The sequence below is a fragment of the Lactuca saligna genome, chromosome 2 (genome assembly GCF_052625555.1).
Source record: "Lactuca saligna cultivar CGN05327 chromosome 2, ASM5262555v1, whole genome shotgun sequence".
Classification (NCBI taxonomy): Eukaryota; Viridiplantae; Streptophyta; class Magnoliopsida; order Asterales; family Asteraceae; genus Lactuca; species Lactuca saligna.
Window position 1 is genome coordinate 182,403,634 of NC_136418.1, and position 15,211 is coordinate 182,418,844.

At 35.2% G+C, this 15,211-nt stretch overlaps 1 protein-coding gene across 2 annotated transcripts; it reads left to right on the forward strand.

Annotated features, from left to right (window-relative positions):
• Positions 1-10,729: 10,729 nt before the first annotated feature.
• On the forward strand, positions 10,730-13,617 carry LOC145028433 (uncharacterized). Of its 2 annotated transcripts, none has more exons than XM_078977119.1 (8): positions 10,730-11,279; positions 11,681-11,828; positions 11,922-12,072; positions 12,195-12,320; positions 12,416-12,496; positions 12,590-12,782; positions 12,884-13,154; positions 13,239-13,617. In XM_078977119.1, exons 1-8 carry the CDS (start codon positions 11,082-11,084, stop codon positions 13,502-13,504), a joined length of 1,434 nt encoding a protein of 477 aa, XP_078833245.1. In that variant the 5' UTR covers positions 10,730-11,081; the 3' UTR covers positions 13,505-13,617. The 2 variants fall into 2 exon arrangements, with proteins under 2 accessions (XP_078833245.1, XP_078833246.1); XM_078977120.1 differs by having other exon boundaries at positions 10,731-11,279; positions 13,242-13,617.
• The last annotated feature ends 1,594 nt before the right edge of the window (positions 13,618-15,211 follow it).

Below are 15,211 nucleotides of genomic sequence, written 5' to 3' on the forward strand. Positions count from 1 at the left end.
GACAAATTCAAACTCATATGGATCGAACTTCCTTAATCTTGATTTCTTGCCTTATGGTTGCACAGCTGCCCACCACGTCTTCCAAGTAGTTAAGCAGCTCACCTTTTCCTATCAATGTACTTTCCATTGATCAAGGTCCTTGCCTTTTATGCATTCAAATGAGAACTCATAGGACTCACATGCATAATTAACTCGATTGGATTGGCACAGAAACAAAATAATGTCTTCACGATAGGTTGTAAACCTCAACTCGTGTGCTAGTGATGATCAATAAGGTTTATTTGATTTGTTCTTGAAACCTTTCAAGACCATTAAGACTCCCACTGACTCCTTGACATATAAGATTCTCTTGTAAATAAATATTTGTTGACAACCAAATATTCAAGAGTTAGTGTAGCTTTTATCAAAACATTTCATAAATTGGTCTTAGTTGGTCTCTGTCTTATCCACGACATCACAACTTTCCACAATTGATGAATGTTATAAACCTTCTTAATACTATTCACTCAATGTCACAATCTTGACTTTAAGACTTGTTTTGGAACGAAGTATGATTGACTTCTTGATTTGACCATTTCTTCAATCTTTGATTATACAATTGTACCAAGACTCACTTAGAGGATCAATTGAGATATGGTTCTTAATCATTAAGACCTATCATAAAGCATAAAAGCTACTCTCCCTTCTTCTTAGAATGGAGAAACTCTTATCTTTCTGCCTACTTGATTCTTCTTATTCGTTTTGCTATTGATCTAAACCCTTTAATCAATTCAAAATTACACTTAATCTTGTAAGTGTAATCATATTTACTAAGCCTTTAGCAAATCATGACGAATATCTTTGTTACTCTTATGGTAAACTCGATCAACACACAACTTTGTGTACTCGATCTCCTAGTCCTTTCACTTGACACTTTGTCAATGAGTTAGTCTAATTTCCAAATACGTAATTTCTCATTCATCGTGCAACCAAGTTGCATGATTCCAAGTTTCGGTCCAATTGAAACTTGGGCGATGAGAAACTCTCCCTGTTTGGTAAATTCTTGACACTTCCATAAATAACATATCTAAGAATCATATCCATTCGTTGTAGAAATATGCAAACATCAATTTTCATAACAATTTCATTGCAAGGAAGTAAACAAACAAATAAGTCAAACAAAATTTATTTTATTTATAAAAGCAGCGGAAAAACATTTGTCCTTACAATGCAAAATCTATTGAAAACTATGTAAAAGAAAATTTCTAACAACTCTATCATAACTATCTAAGCTCAAAATCCAATCTTCAAGTCCATGAGATCGAGATCCATCTCTTGTGATTAGATTCATCTTGCTCTCTTATCAAGCTTCCTTTCTTTTCACCGATCCTTCAAAACATTTAAATGCAATCTTATCACATCATGTATTAAGAATCAATGAATAGGAACTTAATGGAGTTAGATAGTGGATTCTTACCTAAAGCGTAGTCATACTTTTGACTCTCCCATCTCTTAGATCTCTTAGGTAAATAGGGCAACTTCATCTCCAATGCCCCTTCTCTTGGCAATAAAAGCAAATTGACTCTTTTGGAACAACACATGGAACTACTTCAGACATCGCCTTTCTCTTATGATCAAACTTTTCGATCATTGCATGTCTTTCATTGCCATTGTCTATATCCATAGAGGTCTTGAAGGCAGATTCACCAATCAACTTTGCTTTTCTATTGCGCCAAACCATTGTTGGTTCAGCAGCAATAAGCATGTAGGTGAGATCTATAAGGGTCACGTCGTGGTCTATCATATAGTACTCTCTTGCGAACTCACTACATGAGTTCGGAAGTGACTGAAGAACCCAATCAACAGCCATTTCTTCACAGACAACGGATCCCAACAGTGTGACTTCATCCCTAGGACGTGTGCACACACCGACTTTCCTTCTTTATGTTCACTTGCCAAAAGGGCTTGAGTGATCTTGAACTTTTCAAGCCTTTGAACTTGTGGGTTAGGGAGAATAATTGGAGGAGGAGGAGGAAGTGAAGCATGATTTCTTGTTCCTCAATCGAATCGTGGAATATCATCTTCATGTGGAATGCTTGTTCCACGGGATTTGAGAAGACCATAGTTGTCGAACTTTGACATCGGGAGAAAAACGAATTCAAGTTAGTTGATTGATTGAGTCCTTGGTAAATCACCCAAATGAAATTCCAAGGCTAGGACCCAACACAATATCCTACAACTCGGGAGAGGGATGCCGTAACCCAAATTGCAGAACATTTGAAGGTAAGTGAATGACGATTCACTAGTTTCCACCATGAAAAACGAAAAATAATTTAAGTTTTAAATCTATGAAAACTCCTAGATCCTTTGAGATTCATTGAACATTTCAATGGCATGTTTAAATCTCGATATGCCCCTCTTGTTTGCGACTGGGATGCCGAGGATCACAAAGCGGGTGTGAATAACCATGCAAACTACATGGTGCCCTCACATGTTACAATCACCTATTCGATGTGCCGGTAAACCACACACGCTCCACCGAACTATGACAAACATTGAGTCACCCTTTGCTACCTTTTCTTAGAACCATTTAGTGTGCCGGTAAACCACACACGCTCCACTAACGTCTTCGCAAGGGCACAAAGTGTAATTTCATGGAATTGCATCAATTCACTTTGCCTAAGTAACTAAGATTGGGAATTTAAAAAACAATTAGTTACTTGGTATTTCATTATACTTATAATGGAAGGTTTCGTCCTATCCTACCCGTTCGGCTAACGACCCTCCACTAGTCAAGAGTGCGGTGGGTAAGAGTGGATACCCATTCAATCGCTATTTTATAGGCAATTTCCTTAAACACCCCTTATAGACCAGCTTCGTGAATGAGGCCTACTAACGGTAAGACTTACTTTTACTCATACATATATAATGTTAGACTTTTAATCTTATATATAGTATAGGGTGTATTTTATACTTTTAAAATACTATGTGGTTAACTTTAATAATTACACTTTTAATTCAATTAAATTGTTAACCTAAACTTTTATGGATTTATTAAACCTCTTTTAATTATACTCCTTAATTAATTAATAAAACCATAAATGGGTGATTTGAACTTTTCAAAACATTACTAGAGTTTTAGAATTTAACATTTCTAATTAACCTTTAAATTCCAAAACTTGAGGGCAAGTTTTGAAACCTTTCAAACCATAAGGGTTTAGAATTTAAATATGCATCAAAATTAAACTATTCAATCAAAATTTAAATTCAAAACTTGAGGGCAAGTTTTGAAACCTTTTTCAAAACATTAGGGTTTTAACTATTTAAATTTCAAAACAACAAAACTTTTGGGGTTCAAATTTAAACTATAAAACCTAAAGGGATAAATTGAAACTATTTCACAAGATAATTCAAATCTAAATTACAAATAATCAAACTTTATCTAATAAAACAAGTGATTATCTAAATTTTGACAATTATCTTCTATTTAGGTAAGGATAATCACATAATAATGAAAAAATTCGGATTTTATCACAAAAACGAGTTTATGGTAATTATCCAAAACCAAAACAGGAAGAAAATCGCGAAAACGAGCTGTCAGACACTTTGACTCGTCGAGTCGGGCTTGGACTCGTCGAGATCAGCTGACTCGGCGAGTTCACCAAGTGACTCGGCGAGTTCACCAAGTGACTCGGCGAGTCAAACCTTCAAAACTAAAAAAAAAATCGATTTTCAGTGCTTATTACGATCAAATATGCATCAATACAATAGAAACCAATAAAGGCTCTGATACCACTGATGGGTTTTAGTCATAAGACATCCTATGTGCTCATACAAACCCTAATGCTTGGATCTAGGTTTCTCTATTGTACATGCTTTGAATCCAAGACTATAAACCCTAATTCTAGCATACATCTAATCATATTAACATGAGAATAAGTTTATAGTGTTACCTTGATTGTTATGTAGCAATAACAATCCCAATTCCTCATTGTATTGACTTTGGAAGGCTTAGAGTCACAAGTGTCACTCCTTTAATGGTTCACAAACACCATAAGCAAGAGGATGAAGAGGAGAGAGGTTGGAGGCTGCCAAAAACGTGTGTAAACCCTTACAAGAACATAAGCCACGTTTTTGAGCCTTAAGGGGTCTTTATATAGTTGGGCTATTAGGGTTATCTAACAAGGAAACCCTAATTTGGATGCTTAAGCCCTAAGCAACCCATAAACTCCTTTAATTAAGCCCATGGACGATTTCCTTATGGGTTTCCCATTAGAATTCGTCCATCCCTTAATACAAGGCAATCCATGGCCCAAATTGCAATTATCTTATAATTACAATTCCAGTCCCTTAAGTTTAATTAATCTCTTTTAGCACAAAACTAATTACCAATTAATTATTGACTAATATTAATTAAACAATATGATTTCTCCTTTAATATATTATTCTCATAATACATTAATAAATCATATTTAATCCTTACTCTCCATAAATCATCCTATCAAGTTGCTTTGGTGAAGGCAACCCAAAAGGACCATGCACCATCGGGTCAAGTACATACCAAAATAGTTATGGACTTAGACACTAATCCAACACTAAGGTCCCTTGGTCATTTAGAAGCGTAAAAATGGGATCTTGATGGATGGTTAGGCCTCATGCATGGATTAAGAACCTTGAAAAGGTCTTAATGGAAGTATTGGACGGTTTTGAGGCATGTAAGGGCATAAAGTTGGCAACTTTATGCCTTAGGACGTTTTAATAGACATAGATCAGACTTTTGGTCGTGAGGAAACCAAGCATTAAGCACTTAATGGAGAAAGTGCTTAAACTGGGTGTACGTTGGGTGTAACCAGTTGTACGCGGCGTGTAGCCCCAAACCCTCAGTACGCTGCGCGTACCAAGATGATACGTGTGTAGCCCCAAACCCTCAGTACGCTACGCGTACCAAGATGGTACACTGGGCGTACGTAGCAACAATTGAGCCTTAATCTGTTTTGGGCCTTTAAGCCTGTGGGCCTCATTTGGGTATAGGGCTTGGTTGTATTTTATGAATTATGGACTTCTTCATCTGTATGGACCATGGATGCAATGGTTGGGCCTTATTGGGCCAAGAGGCCCATTAAGTATATTGGACTTGGACTTTGGGGCCCATTAGTAAGAAAAGGGTATTTAGGCCTTAGGGAGGGGTTTGGAGGTTGGTTTCCCCTCGTTAATTTAAACTTCTAATATTAATTATAATACCATTATTATTGTCCAGCTCGGGGGATTACGAACTGTTAGGAGGGTAGTGTTTGTATTCAGCAGATTGAGGTGAGTATCCTCACAATACCAACGGGTCTAAGGCACCAAGGCCAACCCATTCCGCGATAATGATACATGTGCTAGACATTTTGTGATCTGGTGTTCTATGTGATTATGTTTGTGTGTAAGACCTCAAGGGGTTCCCGAGGCACTTAGGTGTAAGACCCTGGAGGGTTTCCTTGGCATCTTAGGTTAAACACCTCGAGGGAGTTCCCGAGGCACTGGACTAAGACCATGTGGGGGTTCCCATGGCACTCAGAGTAAGATCTTGGAGGGTTTCCAAGGCTTCCTTATGTGATTTTCATATATGGTTTATGTGTCTTGGATAGCTATTTAGCTAGTATGATATTGCTATATGTGATTGTGTGTGGGTGTGCTCTGGGGAACTCACTAAGCTTTCAAGCTTAGCGTTTGTTAATTTGTTTCAGGTACATCTGAGCCCAAGGGCAAGGACAAGGCGTGATGACGCGGCATGCACTCTATCTCTCCTTTATTAATGTGTTTCGGGACACTCTGATGGTTTAAAAGAAGATAGTGATGTAATGAACTTGAATTTGAAAACAGATGTTTTTGGAATTTTATGGTTTATGCAAATGGTTTGATTATTGAAAAATGAAAATTTTCTTTGTAAAAATTGGGTTGTTACACCGGGAAGCCGTTGCGCGACCGACCCCTAGCCACGCAAATTCCGAGTTCTAAATTACTCCCACATGGGATGCAATCTGATTGCTACACACGACCGGTTCCTCATCTGCGCAAATGTTTGCATGACCGACTACCACCCTCGCAACCTACTTGTGTGACTACCTTCCACGCTCACAGATTTTCGCACGACCAAGACCAAATCCTTCCTATTCTTTGCAAGACCAATGATGCTAATTCTTTATTTGAGTTGCCCAGCCATCACCCGTGCAAAGTTTGCGAGGGTACCCGCGTAAATATGCCACTTCATAAGAAAATTTTGAGTCATTGCATGTGCTTCCTTTATGCGACCAAGCTTTTACCCGTGTGTATTTAGGCGGCCAAGAATTCTACCCATACATCATTGTGTATTCCTCGCGGGCCTCCTCCACCTTGATCGAGGTACGATCCTTCCTTACTCTCATCCTAAGTATTGAGGAGAATGCTTAATTTTAAGCCTGAGGTGAGGTATTCTTTGTCTTTTATTTTTATTGCATTTAGGTTGTATATAGTTGCATTTAGAGTAAGTCATTTAGGTCATTCATAAAAAAAATTGCATAAAAAAAAATTCAAAAATATTACATATTTTATTATTTTTCTTTTCTAATTTTCATACTTTTTAGATGCAATCTAGTTTAAGTTCATGCATTTTTGCTCTCTCTTGTCTTCTCATCCCTACAGGTACCATAGCACCGAGTCATAAGTATTGAATCATAGATTGGTCCCGGTCTTGATATGGAATTCCTTGTATTAGATAAATAGGACACGTCTTAAGCCTCACAGACCACTTTGAGACTGCTTGTGTAGGGGTCAGATGCAGGTAGCTTGATTGGGTCTAGGTGCGGAGGGATGTGGTTGGTCATGCCAATGTGTGCGAGCAAAGATTAGCTGAGTAAGGTATTTTGAAGACATTGAAGATATTGAAGACTTGCATCTTGATTTTGGGGGGAGTATCCCTTAGTACTCCCGAGTCTCGTCCGAGCCTTACTTAGTTAGATTCTCACCACCTTTTTAAGATAGGTCATCATTTTTCTAGGGGTATAGAGTAGATAGTTAGATAGATTTTGTTTATCACACCTTGCATTGAGGTGCTTGATGAAGTTTGAAGTGGGTCCCCCAATTCACATATTTTGGGACCAAGTTTTTCGATAACACCCATTTTTTAGTCATACCCCACCCTTTTAGTAGATCCTGACACATTGTCAATGATCATTAGGTATTCATGTTAGCCTCTATCTATTACTCCATTTTCATTATTGGAGTCTTATGTTACATGGTGAAATTCCTTAGACCTTCAAATAAGAAAGACAAGAAGAAAACACAAAAATTGAAGAAAATTTGGAAAAAGTGAAGACAATAAGAGACAATAAAAGATGATTTAAGAAAAGCAACAAAACACAAAGAAGAAAAATTAAGAAAAAGAGCAACACAAAAGAAGAACAAGACTCCAAGTTTAAGACTTCTTAGAAAAAAACGATGAGAAAGCTGAATGCCAAGCAACAAAAGAGGTTGAAATCCAAATAACATAAGTTCAAGATTGAAGAATTTGAGTTGTTAGGTTTAGATTTAGGTTAAGTAGAATTTTTATTATTTTATTTTATTTTTGATTTTTGGTGAGAAAAGGCCCTGACGATGAGACAGTAGAGTGTAAAGGATAGTACAAGGGAGAAGCCTCTGAAACCGGATGTTTGCCCGGAGACCGTCCTGCAAAACCCTATTTTGTATTATACCCTTTAGCCTGACAAATGTAGGAATCATCATGTGTGAAGAGGCGCATTTCCTTCATGAATTATGATCTGCATTGGTGATTTAAAGTGCTCCCACTGGGCGCATCTCCGTTTCCTTTGTCTTGCACACCGCGACTACATCCAGTAGTGATCTATTCGCCCATCTAGTGGTCGAGAATGTGGTTTATGGCTCTAGAGCGGGGGACATTTTGAAGATGTGTAGGGTCCATGAAGGACTAATTCTGACTATTTTGGCTGATGTTGACCAAGTTCTATGGTATATTTCTTTTTCCTTTTTATTTTAGCTCATCCCGAGCTCATTTTAGTATTGTTCTAACTTAAGGACAAGTTAGGTTTAAGTTTGGGGTAATTTGATAACTTATTTCATTTCCTTATTTTTATTACTTTGTTTTAGTCTTTTAGCTCTCTTTATCATTATTGCATTGTATTTTATTAATTTTCTGTATTATGGATCATACCGGGGACTTTTTATTTTGCATGAGGAATTTTGCAGTATTTGGAGCTCATTATGGTTGCGGTTTGATTAGAGTTTGACTTAGTGGGCTTTTCCGATGCATTATTGAGCTTGTCGGATCCACCAAATAAGATTTGGGCTTAAAAAGCTAAATGCTTGGATGAAGTGGGCTTGTGAAGATGTATATTGGACTTCTATTTTAGGCTTGGAGCATCCACATTTGAAGCTAAAAAATGATTGGTTAATTTGAATCACATGGATATGGAGGGGACCAAAGGAATCTTTGGTAGTGGAAGAATGGAGTGGAGGAATGAGGATCCAATAACATTACAACAACACTTGCGCGAGTGGAAGAATGAGTACCCGCGCAACTGCCCAGTTTGGGCATTTTGGTCATTTGACACACCATAACCTTGGGGGATCAGATCTATCAGCCACATTCTCGATTTGACACCATTGGAGACCTGGAGGAGGTGATTTTGAAGCTCAAGACTCATTTCTTTTCATCTTTCCATGATATTGGTAGTTTCTTTATGCAATTAGACTTTTGTGATTGTTGTTCTATTGCCATGAGTGGCTAAACTCTCTATTTTGGTAGAACTTGGTTGAAACCTCTGAATGTTTGTGGGTTTTTGAAGGATTTATTCTTATTTATCATTTATCTTATGTCTATGATTCTAGTTCATATTTTCTATGCTTCTTTAGTGCTTTGATCATGAGCTTGGTACTTTAATAAGCAATTGTTGGTTTATTTCTTTAGTTTAGCATTGAATCATTGAATTTACTTAGAACAAGAGCTTTATGATGGTAGAAATCATCTCTAGTTTATGAATCATAACTCCTTTATGGATGTGTAAGCATTGACATCCTCTAGGAATTGGGGATTTCTTCATTCTTAAGGCTTATCAACTTTTTGGTTTCAATTGCTTCAATTGGATCTTTGATTTTGATTAAGAAGGTGTGTTGTGGGCTTCCCCAACCTCTATACTACCTATGAGAGATCTTGGCATATCATGCTTTATGATTGCTATAACCAATTTGGGATGAATGATAAGCTTCATGTTAAATCCTAATGATAAACACACAAATGTTCATTGTGTTGAATTGCCTTGGTTTACCAATTTTCTCCAATATTCGAGCATCTCACTTTCTTGCTTAATTGCAAGTTTTTAGTTATTCAAGTCTTTTAGTTTTCAAGCAATCGTAACACCCCCTTTTAGTTTAATTGTAGCTAGTTAGTTTATTTAAATAGTTCTTTTAGATTGCATTGGTTATTGTTACAACAATTTTCCCGATGATCGATACCCCTTTTTACCATTATATTACGTTTTATTTGCAAACAAATGGTGTAATTTGCTTGGTCGACCTGACATCCCATTAAGTTTTAGAGAGAGAAACTAGCAAACCCATTTTGTACTATTTCTAATTCAACTAATGAGAGCTTAAAAGATTTATTTACTCCATGTATTCATGATTTGTATGATGATTCACTAGATCTTTCTTATTCCGCACATGCTATCATAATCAACACCACTACAGTGAGTACCATTGATCTTGAAGAGATTCAAGAGTCAAACGATGAAGGAACCTTTAAAGATGCTAGGGTTCAACTTGAGGAAGAAATTCCAGTTGAACCAGTTGAAGAATCATTACCTCTTAGACGTTCCAGTAAAGTTAGAATGCCACCTGAGTTCTATGGTTTCCATATTACCATAGATGGTGATAAGTTTATCAGTGATAGTACACTGGTAAATTTGGATGAACCTTCTAACTACAAGGAAGCAATGACAATCCCTAAGGCTTCCAAATGGAAATAGGTGATGGACTGTGAGATCAAGTCCATGTATGACAACCAAGTTTGGAAAATTCCAAGAAAAGAGAACTGTCTAAATAGAGTAATACCAAATTGAGTAAGACTCACAGCCCGAGTACCAATGTAGAGATAACATAAATGAGTATAGTTCCATATACTTCTGCTGTTAGATCTATCATGTATGCTATGACATGTACTCGCCTTGATGTGACTTTTGATTTGAGCATGGTCAGTCGTGATCAGGGAAATCCAGGTAGAGCTCATTGGATAGCATTTAAGAATATTCTCAAGTATCTGCAAATAACTAAGGACTGGGGTCATTGTGCTTGGTGACAGTGATACGATGAGAGTAACTGGGTATAGTGACGCTAGTTTTCAAATAGATAGAGATAATTTTCGTTCTCAGTCAGGCTGTGTGTTTACCCTAAATTGAGGAGCGGCAACCTGGAAAAGTTTCAAACAGAAGATGTGACTGATTCTATCTATGAATAAATCACAATACATAGTGGCGAGCAAAGCAACAGATGAGGCTATTTGATTGAAAAAAAACTTCTTATTTCAAATAAGTCCTCTTTAACACCCTTTTAATAGGAAATTAAGCCGAATTTGTATTTCTCTCTTATTTTAATTTTGTATTAACGTTTTTAAATGCAAGGGACTGAACTTAAAGTTTATTAATCAACAGGGGTGTGAATGGCAATTCCTCACTCAAAAAGCTCACGGTTAGATAAAAGTCGGACGCCAAGCGAAACAAAATCGACATACATTCCACCACTTTCCCCTGTTTGAAACTCTTAGACAAAAGTTTGAAAGAAATCAAAATATATGTAATTAAAGCAGAGAGTAAACGAATTGGCGTGAAGAAATTTGAATTTTACTTTCCCAATTTGTTTTATTCGAGCATGTTAATGTTAATTGCTCAGGATCTCGCGCAATACAAAAACCCTCCGATTTGTCTTGTGTCCTGAGATTTAGGGTTTTTACAAAAAGCTTGAATCCTTTTTGCGCTTACTTATTGATTGGGAGTGGGCTAGTGACACACACAAAGACATATATATTTAATAGTTTGAGGGGTTTTATCCGAGTGATTGTACGGGTGACAGTGATGGATGGCAGGAGGATAACGGCGAATCCACGTCCGTCTAGTGGTCGGCGGGTGGTTGCGAGGAAGCGGCCGCGTGGAGGTGTTGATGGGTTTGTTAATAGCGTTAAGAAGCTTCAGAGGAGAGAGATATGTTCGAAAAGGGGACGTGCGTTTACCATGTGTGATGCTCAGGAGAGGTTCAGAAATATTCGATTACAGGTTATTTCTAGGTTTATATATCATTTATTAGTCGTTTTGTTTTAAGTTATGCTTTTTTCGATTTGTTTGCACCCCTATATCGATTATACTGCACAACGTGTCAAGAGGATAGTTAATTAGAATTCTAGAAGTGAAGCTTCCCACTCAACTTAAGAATGAATTTAAGTTGGTTTAAAGGAATATCTAAAATTAGTGGTTTCATGTGTAGATTAGCTTGTTCGAACCCTACTTTTAATCTTGTATTAGCATTTTTTGTTGGTGTAAGCTACATGTATTGAATCCAAAATACTTTCTAACATTCCGATAATAAGCTCTATTATGTATCGATTATGGGCTTCGTACTTAAAGATAACAGCATATCAGTATCCACAATCTTTTTATCTGATTGATAATTGCTTCAGGAGGAGTATGACACCCATGATCCCAAGGGACACTGTCCTACAGTTTTGCCATTTCTTAAGAAGAGGTCAAAGATTATTGAGATTGTAGCTGCTCATGATATAGTATTTGCTCTTGCACAATCAGGAGTTTGTGCAGCATTCAACCGAGGTATAGTCATGAAAGATAAATCAGATACAAATGAACTTCTTACATTAAAAAAAATATCTGAAAGACATGCTCTACTCTACTTATTTGATGCAGACACTAACAAGAGAATATGCTTTCTGAATATTACTCCTGATGAGGTTATAAGAAGCCTTTTCTACAATAAGAACAATGATTCACTCATTACAGTTTCAGTGTATGCTTCAGACAGCTTTAGTTCCTTGAAATGTAGAACGACAAGGATTGAGTATGTATCTATAATCTTTCCAAAATCTTCTTTACTTGAAGTTTATATATATATATATATATATATATATATATATATATATATATATATCATGCTTATAATGTTGTTTGTAATGTTGTTAGATACATAAGGAGAGGTCAACCGGATGCTGGTTTTGCTCTTTTTGAATCAGAATCTTTGAAATGGCCTGGATTTGTGGAGTTTGATGATGTAAATGGGAAGGTACTCACGTTCTCAGCACAAGATAGGTAAAATCTTGTTTTTTTTTAAAAAAAAAAAATAATATTCTTACTTACAGGTTATTATGTCCGATGTTCATCCATTGTTTTGTAAATTTTGTCAGCATTTACAAGGTGTTTGACCTAAAAAACTATATGATGTTGTATTCCATATCAGATAAAAATGTACAAGAGATCAAAATAAGGTAAAGATCCCTCCCTTTTTCCCAAAAAAAAAATATATATGAATGGTGAATGTCATCCGTTTTCTAACTTCTTAATTTTTTGTTTGGAAACAGTCCTGGAATCATGTTGTTGATATTTAACAAATCCAGTGGCCATGTCCCATTAAAGATCCTCTCTATTGAAGATGGAAGTGTTCTAAAATCTTTCAATCATCTTCTTCATCGACATAAGAAGGTGGATTTCATCGAACAGTTCAATGAAAAGCTTCTTGTAAAGCAAGAGAATGAGAATCTACAGATTCTTGATGTAAGTGTTTTGTCCTGATTTCCATTTAGGTGTTTATGAAATCTTCCATTTAGAAGATTGAGATTCTAAACCTATCTATCTATGTTTCAATGTGAAAATAGGTAAGAACTTCTGAGCTAATAGAAGTTAGCAGGACAGAATTCATGACTCCATCAGCATTCATCTTTCTGTATGAGAATCAGTTATTCCTGACATTCAGAAACCGAACAGTTGCAGTCTGGAATTTCAGAGGGGAACTTGTGACTTCATTTGAAGATCATTTGTTATGGCATCCAGACTGCAACACCAACAACATTTACATCACAAGTGATCAGGATCTCATCATTTCATATTGCAAAGCCGATTCAGACGATCCATTAACTGAAGCAAACGGTAAATAATAACTTCTTGTTATTGTTATTTGTTATTCTACTTTCAGTTTCTCACTTTCAGATCATTACTTATTATTATTTACAGCAGGTTCCATAAATATCAGCAATATTCTGACTGGGAAATGTCTGGCTAAAATCAAGGCATTGAATAATGTTGTGATGGATGAATGCAGTTGCAGTGATAGTGATAGTGATAGAAGAAGATGCAAGTGTAGATTAAGGAGTAGAAGGATTGAAGCTTCAAGGACTACAGAAGCTCTGGAGGATATTACTGCTCTTTTCTATGATGAAGATCGTAGTGAGATATATACTGGGAATAGGCTTGGTTTGATACATGTGTGGTCTAATTGAAATTAAAACGTTTTTTTTTTTTCACTTGTAGTTAATGATATATTATATTATATTATATAATATGTTGTGTGATATTGAAATGATTGGTAAAAAAACTGGATGTTTTTTGTTTACATGTGTTTGGTGGTGGGAGTTGATAATGGTTAAATTCTGTGTGCATCATTATAAGGTGGGGGCTTAGGTTTGGTTATTTGTATCATATAATATGCTTTTAACGTCGAAGGTTTTGACCCACCTGACCCACCACCACCTACGGTGGTGGTGGTGGTGTTGGGTGGTGGTGGGGTTGTGAGTTCAATTTGGTAAAAACACAATAAAAGAGATAGAAAATGTGGAGGTGTCAGAGTTACAGCTAAGGAGCAACATGGGCTGTGAAAGTGTGTGGCCTGAGCTGATGCCTGGTGGGCCTTCACCTTGACCCTTGCCCAACCACCCATGTTCCCTCTTTGACATTTTCAATTATTTTTTTAATAAATTCGTTTGGGGATTATGTTATGGTATTAACTTAAGCATTTAAGTAGTTGCCCTAGCGTTCACTTTGTTAGAATCATGTTCCATGTGATAAAAGTTATATGTTTATTTATTCACTTTTTATTCTAGTAGTAACTTTTGTTATTTTTTTTTGTTTTGTTTTAGGTTTAATTTGGTGCAAGTGCATCTCAAATTAAGTTTCATTTTGAGTGTAGAAAATCGGGTAAAGGTAAACCATCTCAAACCCATCCCTATTTTTACAACAGAAATAATGTTATAGATGGTGTTGCTTTAGATTTGGAGTCTTTTCTTTTTATTTACATATCTTTTTATTTATACATGAAATATGATATTGAACTTTTACTTGGTATATTTGTTATTTCAAGTTAAAGTTTATACATACTTAGTTTACTAAATTTGTTTTAGTTTTGATTTAATTTAGAGAAATTTCTAAAACAGACCAATTATTTTGGAAAAATCAACGATTAAGTATTGATTTTTTTTGTTTTTTTTTAATAGAAAAGCCAAGAAATTGGTAATTTTCTTTATTTTAGCTCTTTAACATTTTCAACAGTCATAAGACCAAAATGTTAAATTTTCCCAAAATAATGAGATTTTTTTTATAAATTTCTTCAAAAATTTTTTACATAATGTATAAACATATTTTTATATATTTATATATGTTTTTTTTATAAATATTTTTAGGTATATATATATATATATATATATATATATATATATATATATATATATTTCAAGTTTCACTGTAATGATGTAATCTAACTTTTAGACCTTGTAAATAAAGAAAAAAAAAGTTTTAGAATATTTCAAAACAAACATTTTTTAAAGACAATCCTTACAATCAACGACAATTTTACAAGTAAAATTTTTATTTGTTCTTGAATTCAATTTGTAGATGAACAAAGTTTATGAATATATATGTCGTTGATAATTTATTATGAGAAAAATATGAACGAGTTATAATCAATCATTTTTAGTTTTCAGATTTAATTAAATTAATAAGAAAAATAATTAAGTAACCGTCACAATTAATGAGGAAAAATGTATTAATCATAATGTTAATCACAAATTATGGCCGTTTAATTATGAAAATAATTTTATTATTCGGATTTTATTTCTTTTGTAAACGAAATTCAATATTCTTCAATATATATATATATATATATATATATATATATATATATATATATATATATATATATATATATATATATA

Bases quoted from the DNA above. Each gene is read 5' to 3' on its own strand.
- LOC145028433 (XM_078977119.1), top strand. From the start codon at position 11,082: ATGGATGGCAGGAGGATAACGGCGAATCCACGTCCGTCTAGTGGTCGG. The intron at 11,280-11,680 runs GTTATTTCTAGG...TAATTGCTTCAG, and splicing joins TCAGAAATATTCGATTACAG to GAGGAGTATGACACCCATGA. The intron at 12,321-12,415 runs GTAAAATCTTGT...AAATTTTGTCAG, and splicing joins ACGTTCTCAGCACAAGATAG to CATTTACAAGGTGTTTGACC.